At 43.7% G+C, this 15,774-nt stretch overlaps 1 protein-coding gene across 1 annotated transcript in view; it reads left to right on the forward strand.

Annotated features, from left to right (window-relative positions):
• Positions 1 to 15,774, forward strand: part of Diaph1 (diaphanous related formin 1) — a 99,510-nt gene that overhangs the window by 80,772 nt on the left and 2,964 nt on the right. The window contains exons 19-27 of the mRNA XM_057788564.1: positions 3,229 to 3,327; positions 7,469 to 7,563; positions 7,858 to 7,959; positions 8,207 to 8,446; positions 8,550 to 8,679; positions 9,767 to 9,890; positions 10,410 to 10,575; positions 10,698 to 10,833; positions 12,597 to 12,683. Coding sequence (XP_057644547.1) covers positions 3,229 to 3,327; positions 7,469 to 7,563; positions 7,858 to 7,959; positions 8,207 to 8,446; positions 8,550 to 8,679; positions 9,767 to 9,890; positions 10,410 to 10,575; positions 10,698 to 10,833; positions 12,597 to 12,683 — 1,179 coding nt within the window. The remainder of the gene's footprint in view (positions 1 to 3,228; positions 3,328 to 7,468; positions 7,564 to 7,857; positions 7,960 to 8,206; positions 8,447 to 8,549; positions 8,680 to 9,766; positions 9,891 to 10,409; positions 10,576 to 10,697; positions 10,834 to 12,596; positions 12,684 to 15,774) is intronic.

Below are 15,774 nucleotides of genomic sequence, written 5' to 3' on the forward strand. Positions count from 1 at the left end.
TTAAAACTTCATTGATTTTTATTGAGCTCTACATTTTTCTCTGCTCCCCTCCCTGTCTCTCTCCTCCCCTTCAACCCTCTCCCAAGGTCCCCATGCTCCCAATTTACTCAGGAGATCTTGGTATTTTTCTACTTCCCATGTACATTAGACCTATGTATGTCTCTCTTAGGGTCCTCATGGTTGTCTAGGTTCTCTGGGATTGTGATTTGTAGGCTGGTTTTCTTTGCTTTAAAAACCACTTATAAGTGAGTACATGTGATAATTGTCTTTCTGGGGCTAGGTTACCTCACTCAAAGTGATGTTTTCTAGCTCCATCCATTGCCTGCAAATTTCAAGATGTTATTTTTTTCTGCTGTGTAGTACTCCATTTTGTTAATGTACCACATTTTCCTTATCCATTCTTGAGTTGAGGGCACTTTTTTTGATCCAGTCTGTTTGATGTTCTGTAAGCTTCTTGTATCTTCATAGGCATATCTTTCTTTAGGTTGGGAAAGTTTTCTTCTATGATTTTGATTTCGTTAAATATATTTTCTGTGCTTTTAACTTGAACTTCTCTTTCTATATCTATTACTCTTAGGTTTGGTCTTTTCATGGTGTCCCATATTTCCTGGATATTTTGGATTAAGCTTTTGTTAGATTTAATGTTTTCTTTGACTGGTGAGTCTATTTTTTCTATTGTATCTTCAGCGCTTGAGATTCTCTTTTCCATCTCTTGTATTCTGCTCTTTATGCTTACATTTGTGGTTCTTGATCGTTTTCTCATGATTTCTGTTTCTATAATTCCCTCGGCTTGTGTTTTCTTTATTGTCTCTATTTTAGTTTTCAAGTCTTTAAGTAGTTTCATATGTTTGATTGCTTTTTCTTGGTTTTCTTTAAGGAATTTACTGATGTCTTCGAATTTTTTGTTTGTCTTTTCCTTCATTTCTTTGAGGGAATTTCTCATTTTCTCTATAAGAATTTCAAACATTCTTCTGAAGTTATTATTTTAAGTCATTTTCTTCTGCTTCATCTATATTTGGTTGTTCAAGTCTTGCTGTTGTAGGGTCTCGAGATTTTACTGGTGTTGTGTTTCTCTTTGTGGTGTTGCGTGTGTTCTTATTTTGTCTACTCATCTTTTTCTCTATTTGGTGTGGTCAAGGCTGTCAGTGATTCTGGTAATTAATCTTCTAGGTGTCAGTAAATCCAAGGCTCAGATGGTTGTTCCTTGTGGTACAGTCAGTGCCACGGTTCTAGTTACCCCATTGGTCACTCTGTTCCTGGAGGTCACTCAGTGCTCCCCGGCTTTGCTCTGTTCCTGTTGAGTTTCCTGTCTCAGACCTGCTCTAGCCTAGGTTTTTGGCTCAGACCTGTAAATGTCCCTGGTCAGGATACGCTCCTGCAGAGGTCCCTGTCTTGGGGTTGGTCCTGTAATGGTCTCTGATCTACTCCCTCGGAGTTCCCAGACTTGGGTGCGCCCAGACCTGCAGAGAACCTGGCTCAGGCCTACAACCTCAGAGGTCCCAGACTCACGCCTGGTCCTGCTCAGAGATCTCTTGATTCCTGCCTACTCCCTTTGAAGGTCCCACATTCAGGCCCAGACTTGCAGAGGTCCTTGCTCAGGACTAGTTCCTCTGAGGTCCTAGACTCATGCCCACAGGGGTCCTGGCTCAGGTCTACTCCCTCGAAGGTCTCAGATTTAAACCTGGACCTACAGTGGTCTCTGGCTCTGGCCCACTTGCTCAGCAGTTGCTCCCCTGTACCTGCTCCTGTAGAGTTCGCTGGCTCAGTCCTGCCTCTGCAAATGTCCCTGGTCTGGATCCGCTCCTGCTCCTGTGGAACTTGTTTTCTCAGGCCCGCTCCAGCCTAGGTACCTGGCTCAGTCCCACTCCTGTGGAGCTTGCCACCTCAGGCCTGCTCTGGCCTAGGTTGCTGACCCAGTCCTGCTTCCGCAAATGACCCTGGTCTGGATCTGCTCCTTGCTCTCCTGGAGTTCAGTCCTGTTCTTTTGGAGTTTCCTGCCTACTCATGCCCAGGTCGCTGGCTCAGTCCTATTCTTGTGGAATTTCCAGTATTTATTTTTATTATGTCTACCCAGTGTGGTCCCTATTTCCCTCCTCAAGAGCTAGTACTGATCATTTTCAGTGGATTTTGCTATAGTTAACTGTTGAAGAAATGGTAATGAAGTAGTTCTCCTGTATCCTTGAAGCCCAAAATTGAGATGAGAAAATCTCCACACTTAAAGATTTGAAAAAAAATCAGGATGGTACATATATGTCATGAAACATTGAAAAAAAATGAATAAGGCCCAGATCACAAATAGAGTGAAAATTTGTTTATCAAAGCAGAGAGTGGGTGCATTTATTGGGGAAGACTTGTGGGAAGGGGTGAATATGTTGCTTTGAATAGTGAAGAGTGTGGAAGGAAAGGAGTTTATTATACTTCTTTTTGTTCAGGTTCAACAGTGATTTAAGAGAGATCATAAGCAGTTGGAGAAACTAAAACCATTTTTATAGGGAAAGTCATGTTCAAAGTGAATTTTGAAAGATAGTGAAGCTTTTTGGTAAGGATAAAAAAAAAAACTGTAGGGAACACTTAATGTAGGAGTTACCAAGTTATATCACAGAATGTTTTTGAATGAATGCAGTTTTATTAGGACACGGCCATGGCATTTATTTATGTACTGCCATATATGCATATATTCATGCTACAATAGTAGAACTGAAGAATTGAGACAGAGGTGGAGGCTAGAGCAATAAGCTCAGCTGCTGAGAGCACTGGCTGTTCTTCCAGAGGACCTAGGTTTGATTGCCAGCACCCACATGGCAGCTTACAACTGTCTGTAATTCTGGTTCCAAAAGATCTGACACCCTTTTCTGGCCTCCAAGTTCAGTACACACACAGTGCACAGACAGACATGTAGGTAAAAAACTGGTACATATATTTTTAAGTTGAGACAGATTATATGGCTTACAATGGCTAAAATATTTACTCTTGGTTCTTCGCAGAGAGTTAGCTGTTCCCTGTAGGTAGATTTTACTTAAGAAGGAAAATATTATGGATGACTATTGCAGAATGAAAAGGAGTTATTCTTGTGGGTTCATTTAGCCATAGAAGAGTGGCTAATGAAATTAGTCTTGAAGGAATACAATAGAGAGATAGGAGTGAAGGCATTCTGCTAGGACAGTTGTAATTCAGTAACACACAGAGGTGGTGTATCCTTAATGGTATTTTTCTAATTTCCCTCGCTAGCCAAGAAGGATCAAGAAGGTGGAGAAGAAAAGAAATCTGTGCAAAAGAAAAAAGTAAAAGAGCTAAAAGTGTTGGACTCAAAGACATCCCAGAATCTTTGTGAGTAATTCTTATGATTCCAGCAATATTGTGAAGGTGTGTCAGGGTCCGGTGTCCCACAAAGGTGTTCCTGTAAGAACATAATTTCTCTGAGTCTAAGGTCCCTTCGAGTGAATCACCTCTTGTTGAGTACCTGCTCTGTGCCAGGCAGAGCACAATGAGGCTTGAGTATCTCAGCAAATCCTTCAGTAGCACAGCAGTGTTGTCAAGGTTTCAGCTTTATGTCAAGCAGGTGAAGGTTTTAGAGTTGTATCTAGTTATAGAGCTAAGAGGACACAGGACTCAGGTTTTAACCTCAGTTTCCTTTTTATTTTATTTTACTGAGGGTTGGGGAGGGACTGAGATGGGGTCTTGCTGTATAACTTGGCTGTCCTTGAACTGATAATCCTTATACTTCAGCCTTGGAGTCCTGGGGTTTTAGGTGGACAGCATCATGCCTGGCAAACTTCTTCAGCGGTCTTCTTTCCCTTGCATCAACAGGAAATCTCCCGCAGGGTCTCAGCCTCAGTGCATTTCCTTCTACTTGTTGATAAGGAATGCAGCTGCTGCTGTGACTTCAGTTCACTAAAATGATTACATTTAGAATGAGTGAGGTAAATCTTGTACTGTCAGAGGAGGATCAGTAACCCCAGAAAATTAAGCATATGCTACCATATTTCTTCTGCCCCTGGACTGAGAGCTACAGTTAGTGAGAAAATTGAGGTCGAAGGGCCTTCTACACTTGGAGAGCCTTCCCCACGTTCACTCCAGCATGTCACACAAGGTGACATAGTTACTGCCTGATTTGTGGTTAGGATCAATGTTATCCTTCTTGTTGTTCATTTCAGCCATCAGTCTGTACCTCCTTTATGCTGAGTAATAGATACTAATTTTTTGGCCAACTAATATTTGAGAGTCTGGCATGTGACAGGCTCTAGCTCTATTAGGTACATGCTAGTCATGTGTTGTATAAATGAAGGAGTATATATTCCATAAGCTTATTCATAATCTTATATTACTGTTTATTTTTCCACATGAGAAAACGAAAGTTCAGATGTTATGACTTGTTCAAAATCACCCAAACTAGTACACATACCCATAGGTATTCAGAGTGATGTAGTAAGACAATAAGTCTGTGTGTGTCTGTCTGTCTGTCTGTCTGTCTGTGTATGTGTGTGTGTATTTTTTTCTTTACTGTAGAGGTGGAGGCAGAGGCAGGTGGACCTCTAAGATTTCAATGCCAGCCTGGTCTACAGAGCAAGTTCCAAGACATCCAGGGCTACACAGAGAAACCCTATCTCAAAAACCAAAAATTTTGCACTAAAAAAATTAAGTAATGCTCCATAAATGTGCATGTCCTTCTTGCACAGGACCATGCTGATCATTCCAGTTGTAGTATATGCTTCAAAAGCAAGCATAGTTTTTATATTATGCTTGATCATATAACCTAGTGAAAGTCTGTTGTGATGTCCCCATCCCCCTCATTTCCCCCTCTTTTTTTGTTTTTTTGTTTGGTTGGTTCGTTGGTTTGATTTGTTTTTTTGAGGCAGGGTGTTTCACTGTATAGCCCTGACTGTCCTGGAACTCGTTCTCTAGATTAGGCTGGTCTCAAACTCAGAGATCCACCTGCCTCTGCCTCCTGAGTGCTGGGATTAAAGACATGCTCCACCACTGTCAAGTTAGTGATGTCTTTTTATAGAGACTAAAGTAATGTTAATTTTTGTTCCTAAGAGTGTGTCTAGGAACATAAAGCATGAGTGATTGTTATTTTAGAAAATGATAGAAGACATTAGTACATTATTGTTCTCAATGGAATATTAAAATGGGAAATAGTTTAGAAAGGAATCAAGTCATTATTTCTCCTTTATGACCCCTCCCACTTGTGTGAGTTCTTTCTCACTTCTTAATAAATCTGTGTTCACTCTGCAAAATGAAAGGAAAAAGCCAAGGAACTGAGGGGTTGGAGTGTTGTCGGCAGTAGAACGTTAGCCTAGCACATCCTAGGCCTGTTTCAGTTCCTCAGAACTAGGGGAGGCGGGCGTACAATTAGATTGTTTTAGAGTTGAACAGTCTAGAAGGCAGAAGTGCCTATTTCATCCTAAAAATACAAAGCTAAGTCAGACAATCTCTGTCCTCTTGACTTATATGTCTGGTGGAGACAGGAAAACAAAACAATGGCTGAAGGTGGCTGCCACCATAAAAGTGTGTTAGAATAGCTAGGCATGTGCTAGCAAGAAGGCTTCATGCCACGTGGTAAGTGTTGAAGGGAAGACTGAGAGTGTTCTCAAGAAGGTGCTGTTTAAAGTGGGTTGAAGACCGGTCTAGAAAGAGGTAAGGGAAGAGCTAGCTTACTTTGGGAGGGTGAGAGGACTGGGTGCTGTCAGAACTGCAGGTCATTTGGGGCTGGAGAGATGACTCAGTGGTTAAGAGCACTGACTGCTGTTCAGAGAACCCAGGTTCAATTCCCAGCACCCACATAGCAACTCACAACTGAAGATCCAGTTGCAGGGGATCTGACCATCTTCACACCAATGCACATAAAATAAAGTTAAATAAAGCATATTATTAAATATTTAAAATAAATAATATTAAATAAAATATTTCTATTTAATATTAATATTAAATAAAATAAATATTTATTTTTTTTTAAAAAAAGAACTGCAGGGCATTACAGCGTAGGAATTGCTGAGGAGATTTTAATCAGGCTGTTACAGCTTTCTGTTGGCTTTGGGAAGACTGCTTTAGCAAGTGATTTTCAGGCTCAGTTTCCAAGTAGGAGAAGAGTAGGAAGGAAGACGAGCTGTTTTAAACTAATGAGATGATCAGGACCTAAGACTAAGGTAACGAGGATGAAAAGGCAAGGCAGAAAGAGACAGTTCCTGGTGCTGGGGAGGTGAAGGACAATGACTCTTGAGCAAATGTGGAAGCTGAGTGAGGCAAGTTCACCAAGAACAGAGTGGCTAGTAGATTTGAGTCAGGGATGACAAGATAGGACCTTTTATAAAGTGCACTCACTGGGTGCTGCCTTTTCATTGGCTTTGTGAGGACATAATAGGTGAAAGTTCTAATACTGAAAAAATAGATCACTCTGTTTTCAGAATGTAGAGGAGAGAAAACATATGTTGATAATAGAAGGGAACACTGAGTCAAAGAAGATTTTTTTAAGATAAACTTGACTGCATATGATGAAGGAAAAGGATGTTAGGGTCACCTTAAGAGCTGCTATGGTAACACACACCTTTAATCTCAGCACTCAGGCAGATCTCTGGGTTTAAGACCAAGCTGATCTACAGAGTGAGTTCAAGGACAGCCAGGGCTGCATAGGGTCAGATAGAGAAACTGGCGTGAGTAGTCAGGAGAAAGAGCTGTTTTTTTTTTTTTTTTTTTTTTTTTAATTTTTATTTATTTATTTATTTTTTAAGCAGGGGGATTGGTTTCAAGAAAGGGTTTCTCAGTGTAATAGTCCTGGCTGTGATGGAACCCACTCTGTAGAGCAGGCTGGCCACGAACTCACAGAGATCCGCCTGCCTCTGCCTCCCAAGTGCTGGGATTAAAGGTGTACACCACCACCATCCGGTGAAAGAGCTGCTTTTATAGACTTGATAAGTGTTTAAGTGTTTTGGCCTACATGTGTGTATGTGTACCTAGAGCCTGAGAAGGCCTGAAGAGAATGCTGGATCTATATGAACTAGTATTACAGGTGGTTTTGAGCTGCTCTGTGGATGCTGAGAACCAACCCAGGTCCTCTGCAAGAGCCGCCAGTGCTCTTAACCACTGAACCTCTCCAGCCCCAAGAGAGGACTCTTGATAAAACTGAGGAGTCAAATTAGAACATGAGGGAACTGAAGGACATGGTGTGCTTCTCAGGAGTGGAACTTGACTGTTTTAAGAATGAACAGGTCAAGGTAATGGCAGCTTTGTGGGAGTTTTCTAAACCAGGAGGTGGGTGTTTCTGAGAGTTCTGTGATCCCAGGCATGGTGTTTGTTGAATGTCTGAGCAGTAGAGCTACTGCATGGCATGGTGTGGCTTGTGTTTAGGAATGGGTGACAGTAGAAGCTCGAGCACAGGGCTCGGGCGTGCATTTCAACTACCTAGACCCAGTGGTCTTCAGGACAGTCTGGAATGGAGAGGAACCTGTCTTTCTGTCTCATTATCTGGCAGCAATCTTTTTGGGTTCCTTCCGCATGCCCTATCAAGAAATTAAGAATGTTATCCTGGAGGTGAATGAAGCTGTTCTCACTGAATCTATGATCCAGGTAAGCAACAAGGCTATTGTGTCAGAGCTGGCTCTGCAGAGCTGTACACAGCCTCGTCTCCTTGCTTGGTGAGCGGGAGCTTCTTTGAGCAGTTTTGACTCAGTGCTGGCTGACGAAGCTGCTCTGTCCCTCCCTGGTGGGCCGGTACCTCAGCAGACTCAGGAACCCCTCCATCTCACAAGCCGCCCCACCCCATGCTTCCTTCATTATCCCTGGCCAGAGTATGGAACCTGTTCACAGTCACGATGCCCAGGCTTTCAGCTCACCCCACATCACATTTACTTTCTTTTCCAGAACCTCATTAAACAGATGCCAGAACCAGAACAGTTAAAAATGCTCTCTGAACTGAAGGACGAGTATGATGATCTGGCTGAGTCAGAGCAGTTTGGCGTGGTGGTGAGTGAGGCCTGTAGCAGTCAACTCTTTCCAATTCCTTATTCCCTTCCCTCTGGAGACCAGCCTGGTCACTTGATCTTTGCTTCTGATCTGATTTGAATCTTTTAGTCAATCAATTTCTCTGTGTCTTCCCCCCATTCCACCTCTTTGCTCTGGAGCTACAATCTCCCAGAGGAGGCTCAGCCTGTATCTTTTGGTGTCTCTTCTCCATTAGCTCCATAATGGAACTTCTTGCCTTCCTCACTAGATGGGCACAGTGCCCCGTCTTCGACCTCGCCTCAATGCCATCCTCTTCAAGCTACAATTCAGTGAGCAAGTTGAGAATATCAAGCCAGAGATCGTATCTGTCACTGCTGCATGTGAGGAGCTGCGTAAGAGTGAGAACTTCTCCAACCTCCTGGAGATCACTCTGCTTGTTGGAAACTATATGAATGCTGGCTCCAGGAATGCTGGTGCTTTTGGCTTCAATATCAGCTTCCTCTGTAAGGTAGACCATGGGGTTAGATAGGATGACAGAGGGAAGGCTACTGGAGCCGAGTACTGGCCCAAGGTGATTTGGGACAGGTAATGATTTCTCCTCTCACCCCAAGCTCCGAGACACCAAGTCTGCAGATCAGAAGATGACATTGTTGCATTTCTTGGCTGAGTTATGTGAGAATGACTACCCTGATGTCCTCAAGTTTCCTGATGAACTTGCCCATGTAGAGAAAGCCAGCCGAGGTAAGACGGTGTAGGGAAAGCTAGAAAGCTTTCAGAAGGCCAGCAAGATGGCTCAGTAGGTAAAGATGCTTGTTGCTAAGCCTTCCAACCTGAATTCAGTCACTGGGACCAACATATTAGAAGGAACAAAAAAACTCTCACAAGTGGTCCTCTCACCCAAGCACAGACACACACACACACACACACACACACACACACACACCACTCAGAATGCACAGATAAATATAATTTGAAAATTTTTCTTAAAAGGTGGTTCTGGCTGGGCGGTGGTGGCGCATGCCTTTAATCCCAGCACTTGGGAGGCAGAGGCAGGCGGATCTCTGTAAGTTCTAGGCCAGCCTGGTCTACAAGAGCTAGTTCCAGGACAGGCTCTAAAGCTACAGAGAAACCCTGTCTCAAAAAACCAAAAAAAAAAAAAAAGGTGGTTCAGTGGCCTAAATGTCTTTATATGGGGAAAGAAATAGGGCACTACAGACTTTAAATCAGTTTAAGTGAGAATAAAGGAGATTTTAGGTGTTTAAGGTGTCTAAGGTACAGGGAGGAGTGTGAGGCTGAAGACAGCCTATGTACCAGTGGAAGGGTTTTTCCCCGTTTTTGAATACTACATGCATATGCACAGATGCTGGAAGGCAGGTGCTTTCAGTCTAGGTCCACAGCTTTTGTCATTCTGAAAGACAGACTGGATTAACAAGCAGAGGGTCCCATTGTCTAGAACTAGACAAAACACCAGGTTAAAATGGGACAGATGTCTACCCTGCTTCTGAGTTCCTACCTATGTCCCCTTCTGAACCCTGTTACCTGAAATAAATGAGACCAAGGTCTCAGGGGACCCATGGGTTCTTTTAAAATGTTATGAAGTCTGCTTCTGTTAGTATTGTACAGTGTATGAAAGTTGGAAGTTCAGTTAGCAAATAATAAATGCTTTTACTACAAAGATCAAAACCAGCATGTGACTCAGAGAAAGGAGCATGTGTAGGCTAGAGGAGTGTACATAGATAAGAAAGGGAAGTACCTAAGCTGGGTGACTGCAAGGTGAGGCTAAGAGAGGCTGTGATGGTCAGCAAGTCCTTCTGTTTCTCTCCTGTAGTTTCTGCTGAGAACTTGCAGAAGAACTTAGATCAGATGAAGAAACAGATTGCTGATGTGGAACGTGATGTTCAGAATTTCCCAGCTGCCACAGATGAAAAGGACAAGTTTGTTGAGAAAATGACCATATCCTTTCTGGAGGACTTGAAGGGAAAGTCTCCTCTGAGGAGTAGGGTAGATGATGGCAATATTTAGTTTTCACCTTTGAATTTTTTTCTTTCCACTAAATACACAATTTGTAAACTTAATGTAGAAGGGAATGCAATCCTTGCAGATAAACTACAAATCCCTGTGTTCCATTCGTATTATAAACAAACCCACCTTCACTAAAAGCCCCTGTTCCAGACACACCCTTTACAGAGCCAAGCACTGCCATTTTCTGATTGACAACTCGTTTATTTTACATAGAAACTGCATCATGTACTTTTTCTGCATTTGTCTCAGCCTTGTGTTTGTAGTAGTCTATGCAGCTTCTATTATATAGGTAAGCCATAGCTTATGGTTTGTCACTGTGCATATTTAGAATGCTTCTGTTCTCCGTCATGAGCAGTACTATATGGTGTTCGCTGCACAGCCTATTCTACATCTTTGAGTGCTTCTGCCTGGCTCTGCTCTTGGTCTTGGTCCTTTACTCCCTGGCTGCACAGCTTTGTGAAGGATGCACAGGAGCAGTATAACAAGCTGCAGATGATGCACTCCAACATGGAGACTCTGTATAAGGAGCTAGGCGACTACTTCATCTTTGACCCTAAGAAATTGTCTGTGGAAGAATTCTTTATGGATCTGCACAACTTTAGGAATATGTTTTTGGTGAGTATGGGTGAACTGCTAATTTTTCATTGGGTTCCTGATGATTATTGGTGGGTTTACACGTGCCCACATATCCTCCATCTGGTTTTGTTTGTCCATGTCTCCCCCACTCTGTGCTTCAGCAAGCAGTCAAGGAGAATCAGAAGCGCCGAGAAACTGAAGAAAAGATGCGGAGAGCAAAACTAGCCAAGGAGAAGGCAGAGAAAGAGCGACTGGAGAAGCAGCAGAAGCGAGAGCAGCTCATTGACATGAATGCAGGTGGGAATGTGAAGGGGTTTCCGGCCGGCGTCTCTGTCCAGAACCTAGAGCTACACAGGATGGCAACCTTCTACCTCCAGCCTCCTGGTGCTGGATTTTAACATGTTTTATTTTTTCCTCTTCTTTGCGGGCTCTTGGATTATGTCTCATTGCCCTTGTGATTTGGGAATTGCTGTCCCACATACTCTGTGCTTCTGCCTGTCCAAAATGTTTCCTGACCTGTTCTCATTCCTGCTGTTAAATGTTTTGGGTTTCCAAAATCTTTGTCTGACTCCTCCCATCTTGTAGTAGCTCTTCTTTCTCCTTACTTCACCAGTACGGTGTTCCTATTACCTCTTAACATATTGTATGCACATCTGAAAGACCATAAATGGACAACTTCTGGAAGGGGGTGAAAAGCTGGTCACCCTCTTTCTCCATCAGAAGCATGTCTTTGTTTGAGCATATGGTCTCAATTACTGGCCCTCTGTTTCCTGTCTCTGCTTCTTTCCTGTGGAGGATTCCCTGCCCCCCGCTACTCCTGTGGGCAGCGGAAATACAGTAAATGCAGCATATGTAACACATGGCCCTGGCTGATCTGAAGGGCAGTGAGCCTCTGGAGTGAGGGCTTTGTGGGGCTGACAAGTCTTAACAATTTGCTGAACACAAACAGAGACTAACAAGGTGGTTAGCTAACAAGTCCAGAGACCTTCAGGGTAGTTCCTTTACCTTAACTCAGTTGCATTTAAGCCAACAACTTTGTTCCCCTAACGATGTTAAAATTTACACCAAGCATCCTTCATTTCCCTCCCTATTCTCTCTGGGCCTCCAGGGCTTTTCCACTTCTTTATTGAACAGGATGTAATGGGAGCAAGGTGGAGTCCCAAATAGCATTTGGGATAAGGGCCCAGCCAGCAGGTGGCGTAGTGGACCTTACCCTATTCTGAGTGCAAATGGAATTGAATGTAGGTCAGCTGCACTGATTATGTTCAGACAGCAGGTGGCGCAGACAGTAATGAGCCCTAGTCTTTAGCTAGTAGCCAACCAGCTCCTTGGGATTTCAGTTTCAGATTTCACTATCCTGAGCTGTTGCCATGGAAACTGAGCTTGGCTAGAACTGGGATTCTACATTAACTCTTTGCATTCCAGCCAGGCTACTTTCAGCTTTTACATGCAGAGCTGTCTTCAAGGAAGATACAACCACTGTAAGCAGTAGTTGTGTGAAATACAGTCTTGACCAGTGGGCTCTCTTCCTTTAACCCTCCTCTGAAGCCTAAGCCCTCAGTGGTTCATGCAGGCACTGGGACTGATAATAGTTACAACAGTTGCTTTGCACTCCCTCCCCACCCCCCCCCCCACACACAGCACTTCCTATGTAGCCTGGGCTAGCCTCGAACTTCCTCTTCCTGTTTCCACCTCCCAAGTACTGGGAATATAGGCATGGTCACCTTGCCTGTCACAGCTGCCTTTTGGTTTATAGCTGTGGTCTCTGCTTACTCAGGTTAGACAGTCCTAGGAGTCTGCTGGTCCTGATTAGTGTGAGTGGGGTGGCACTGCCATAAGTGCCCCAGGGTTTGCCTAGTGAGCAGTGTGTTTTCAGGCATTCTCAAACACACACACACACACAAAGTAAACCCGAGAGGGTGAACCTTTCTGTCTGTTTTGAGCTGCCAGCCAGTGTGGGGGAGGGGCAGTCATTCAGCAGCCAAGCACTTCATGTGCAGCTTGGTGTTTGCTATGCTGGTCTGGCTGAGAATTTACACCTCTGTCTTTGTCCATGACAGAGGGAGATGAGACGGGTGTGATGGACAGTCTTCTGGAAGCTCTACAGTCGGGGGCAGCATTCCGACGAAAGAGAGGGCCCCGTCAAGGTAAGTAAACAAATGGAACCTAATTGGGTGTTGGAGGGGGTGTGGGGCCTCTGCTCCTGGTCATGTTAGCTGAGGGTTGAAGAACAGAGTGATGTTCCAGGGTTTAGAAACTTCCCATTTCTGTGCACTAAGAATGAATTATCCAGGCCTCTTCCTTCCACATTAGGAAGTCCTCACTAGGACCCTTTGGAGGCCTAGATGTGTGATAGCTTCTTTCTGTCAAAGGGTAAGAGCACCGCAGAAGCATTTTTGGCAAAGTTAAAGCCTGGCCCCCATTTGCTGGCCACTCTGTAGACACATTTGCTATGAGCTTCACTTGGAAAGTGCTGTAGAGAGAAGATGGCTAGACAGATAACAGTGACGCTTCTGGGCCTCCAGTACTGACACACCGGGAAGGAGCCCAGCAGGTCATACTAGCCCGGATAAACTCAGTGTCCAGCTCCATTGGTCTCAGAAGGAGAAGCGGGTAGGAAGGAAGGGCTTAGAACTCTGGTTAGGACTCACAGTTTTACAGATAGGCCTTTGTGTGGAGAGTGCAGCCAACAGCTGTAACTCCTTGGGTATTTAGTTTTTGTAGAGGTTCTCACAGCACTGTTTCCTGTCCATCAAAAGTACCATGCATTTCACTGTGCTGTCTCCATGAGACAGCTTAGACAGCTCTAAGCCCAGCCTACTTCAGACTTTGGTGGGGAATTCCCTTCTAAGCCTTTTCCTGAGGAATTGTACTAGAGACCCAGATGCTTCCTGTATAAGCAGGCATCAGTGACTTCCCTCTGCTGGGGATGCCCCATTCTCTGCTGCTTTCCTAGTAAAAAGCCAGGACTTGCTTGTAGAGAAAAAGGATTTTTTCAGAACTACCTTTTCAGTAGAGTACCTGATTTTAGTCAGAGTACTATCCCCCAGTTAGACAATTCTAGGGGACTTACCGGAAATACTAAAATCAAAAGAAGTTGGAAACAAGGACTGCATAGTTTATATCTGCTTCAGCTTGTAATCTTATCTTTCTGATCTGGTTTACTAAGATTACCAAACATCTGGGAGACCCTCTAAAACACTCCTAGTTACACTGTGAGCTTTTTAGACTTGGGTACTATCACATCATCTAAAGGGTGTGGCCTTGCATCAGGCATAACAGAAAGTGGCTTCAGAGTATCTTGCCAAGGATTAGGATCTTTTCTTCAAATAGAAAGACTGGAGTTTTGAAGGCCCCATTCTCAAAGTACAGAGGTCCCAGGGGTCGCAAGCTTCCTCCAGGACTGCTGGACCTAGCTGCTCTGCTCTTTGTCTGGCTACCTCTTGACTGTCCCATGACCAGCAGTTCTCAACCTTCCTAATGTTGCGACCCTTTAATATGGTTCCTCGTGTTATGGTGACCTCACCAATCCTGAAATTATTTTGTTGCTACTTTATAGCTGCAGTTTTGCTACTGTTAGGTAGGGGAGGAGGCCGCTTGTTTCGTTCCAAGCCGCTTAGCCCCAAAATAATCACACTGAAACCATATTATTTAAATCACTGCTTGGCCCATTAACTCTAACTTCTTATTGGCTAACTCTTACATCTTAATTTAACCCTTTCCATTAATCTGTATATCGCCACATGGCAGTGGCTTAACCGGGTAAAGTTCCCAGTGTCTGTCTCTGGTGGTGGCTTCTCTGCATTGTTTACTTTTTCTCGTCTAGCTCTGTTTCCCTATAACTCTGCTATAGGCCCAAAGCAGTTCCTTTATTTATCATTGGTAATCACGGCATACAGAGGGAAATCCCAAATCACTGTTATTGAACTGTAATGTAAATATTGATGTGCAGGATATCTGCCAATGGGTTAAGATCCACAGGTTGAGAAGCACTGCTCATGACAAGGACTGAGAGCCAAAGAACCAGAAAATTGTCAGGCTTATCTACCTTACAGTCTTTCCCTTTCCCAGAGGCAGCTGTCTCTATTCAAAGACACTAGATTTTTCCCTAGAGCCTCCAGGAATGTTAAAATCTTCCAGTCTCCAGAGACATGAAGAAGTGACCCTACACAAAGACCTATTGAGGACTTGGAAGAGGAGCGTTACTATCAGGGCTGGTTCATTAAAAGTACCATGTCAATTGCTGTGGTCTGAAGGGTGTGGGAGAACAATGGCCTGAGTGTCAAGGGGAAGAATCCTTGTGATTGTATTACAGCTCCTATTTCCAGCTGTGATTGAGTCAGCTTGTGGTTTTAATGACTCAACTTTATCTCTAAGCCAGAATTGTACATAGGCCACTTACATACTAGAATGAAAGTCAAGAAAGAAATCTATTTCTCTGAAGTCTCTGCTGTCTCCCAGATTAGTGTAAACTCTACTTATGCTAATTGAGGTCTGTGTTAGAGCCTTGAGGGACTAAAGACCTTCCTATTGACTAGTATCCACCCTGCTCAGAGGTGAGAGTGAATGTGCTTTTAAGGCCAGCCTGATCTACAGAGCCAGTTCCAGGGCAGCCAGGACAGCCAGTTCCAGGACAGCCAGGGGGTAAAAAACTAAGATCCTAAACCAGAACTGTATCCAGCTTTTGTGAATCCAAGTTCAGGGCTCTTCCCTACTAAGCCTGCATTATTGGATTGGAAATGACAGTGACCTCTATTTGGGCCAGAAAACTCTGGCATAGGATATTACAAAGAGAGTTCTGGGAATGGTAAAGTTATGCCGGGGAGGTTTTCTGATGACCCCCTTGTCTGGAAAGAGTGTTCCTGTATCCTTACTCTCCCCAATTTTGTAAAAATAGGACAAGAGGTATAATTAGTATGGTTTCAGACAATGATGAGTTATTAGGATGATAATGACTGTCCCATCTGTCCCAGTTTCCGCTTCCCCGAGGAAGCCTATTAACACGAACACTTCCTCTTTAGTGGTCGTTCATAGCTGGAGTCTCAGGATTTTTTCCTGAACCATTGTACTTTTTCTAATTGAGTTGTGCTCTTAGTATTACTTAGCAGGTTTTACTTATGTGTTTGTTTATCCTTACCTTCTATGATTCTAGCTTTGACTATTTTCTCACACTCCACCTCTATACCCAAATCTGTGGGTCCATTATCCTAGTTAGTAATTGTCCCAGATACTTGATAG

The sequence above is a fragment of the Chionomys nivalis genome, chromosome 14 (assembly GCF_950005125.1).
Source record: "Chionomys nivalis chromosome 14, mChiNiv1.1, whole genome shotgun sequence".
NCBI lineage: Eukaryota > Metazoa > Chordata > Mammalia > Rodentia > Cricetidae > Chionomys > Chionomys nivalis.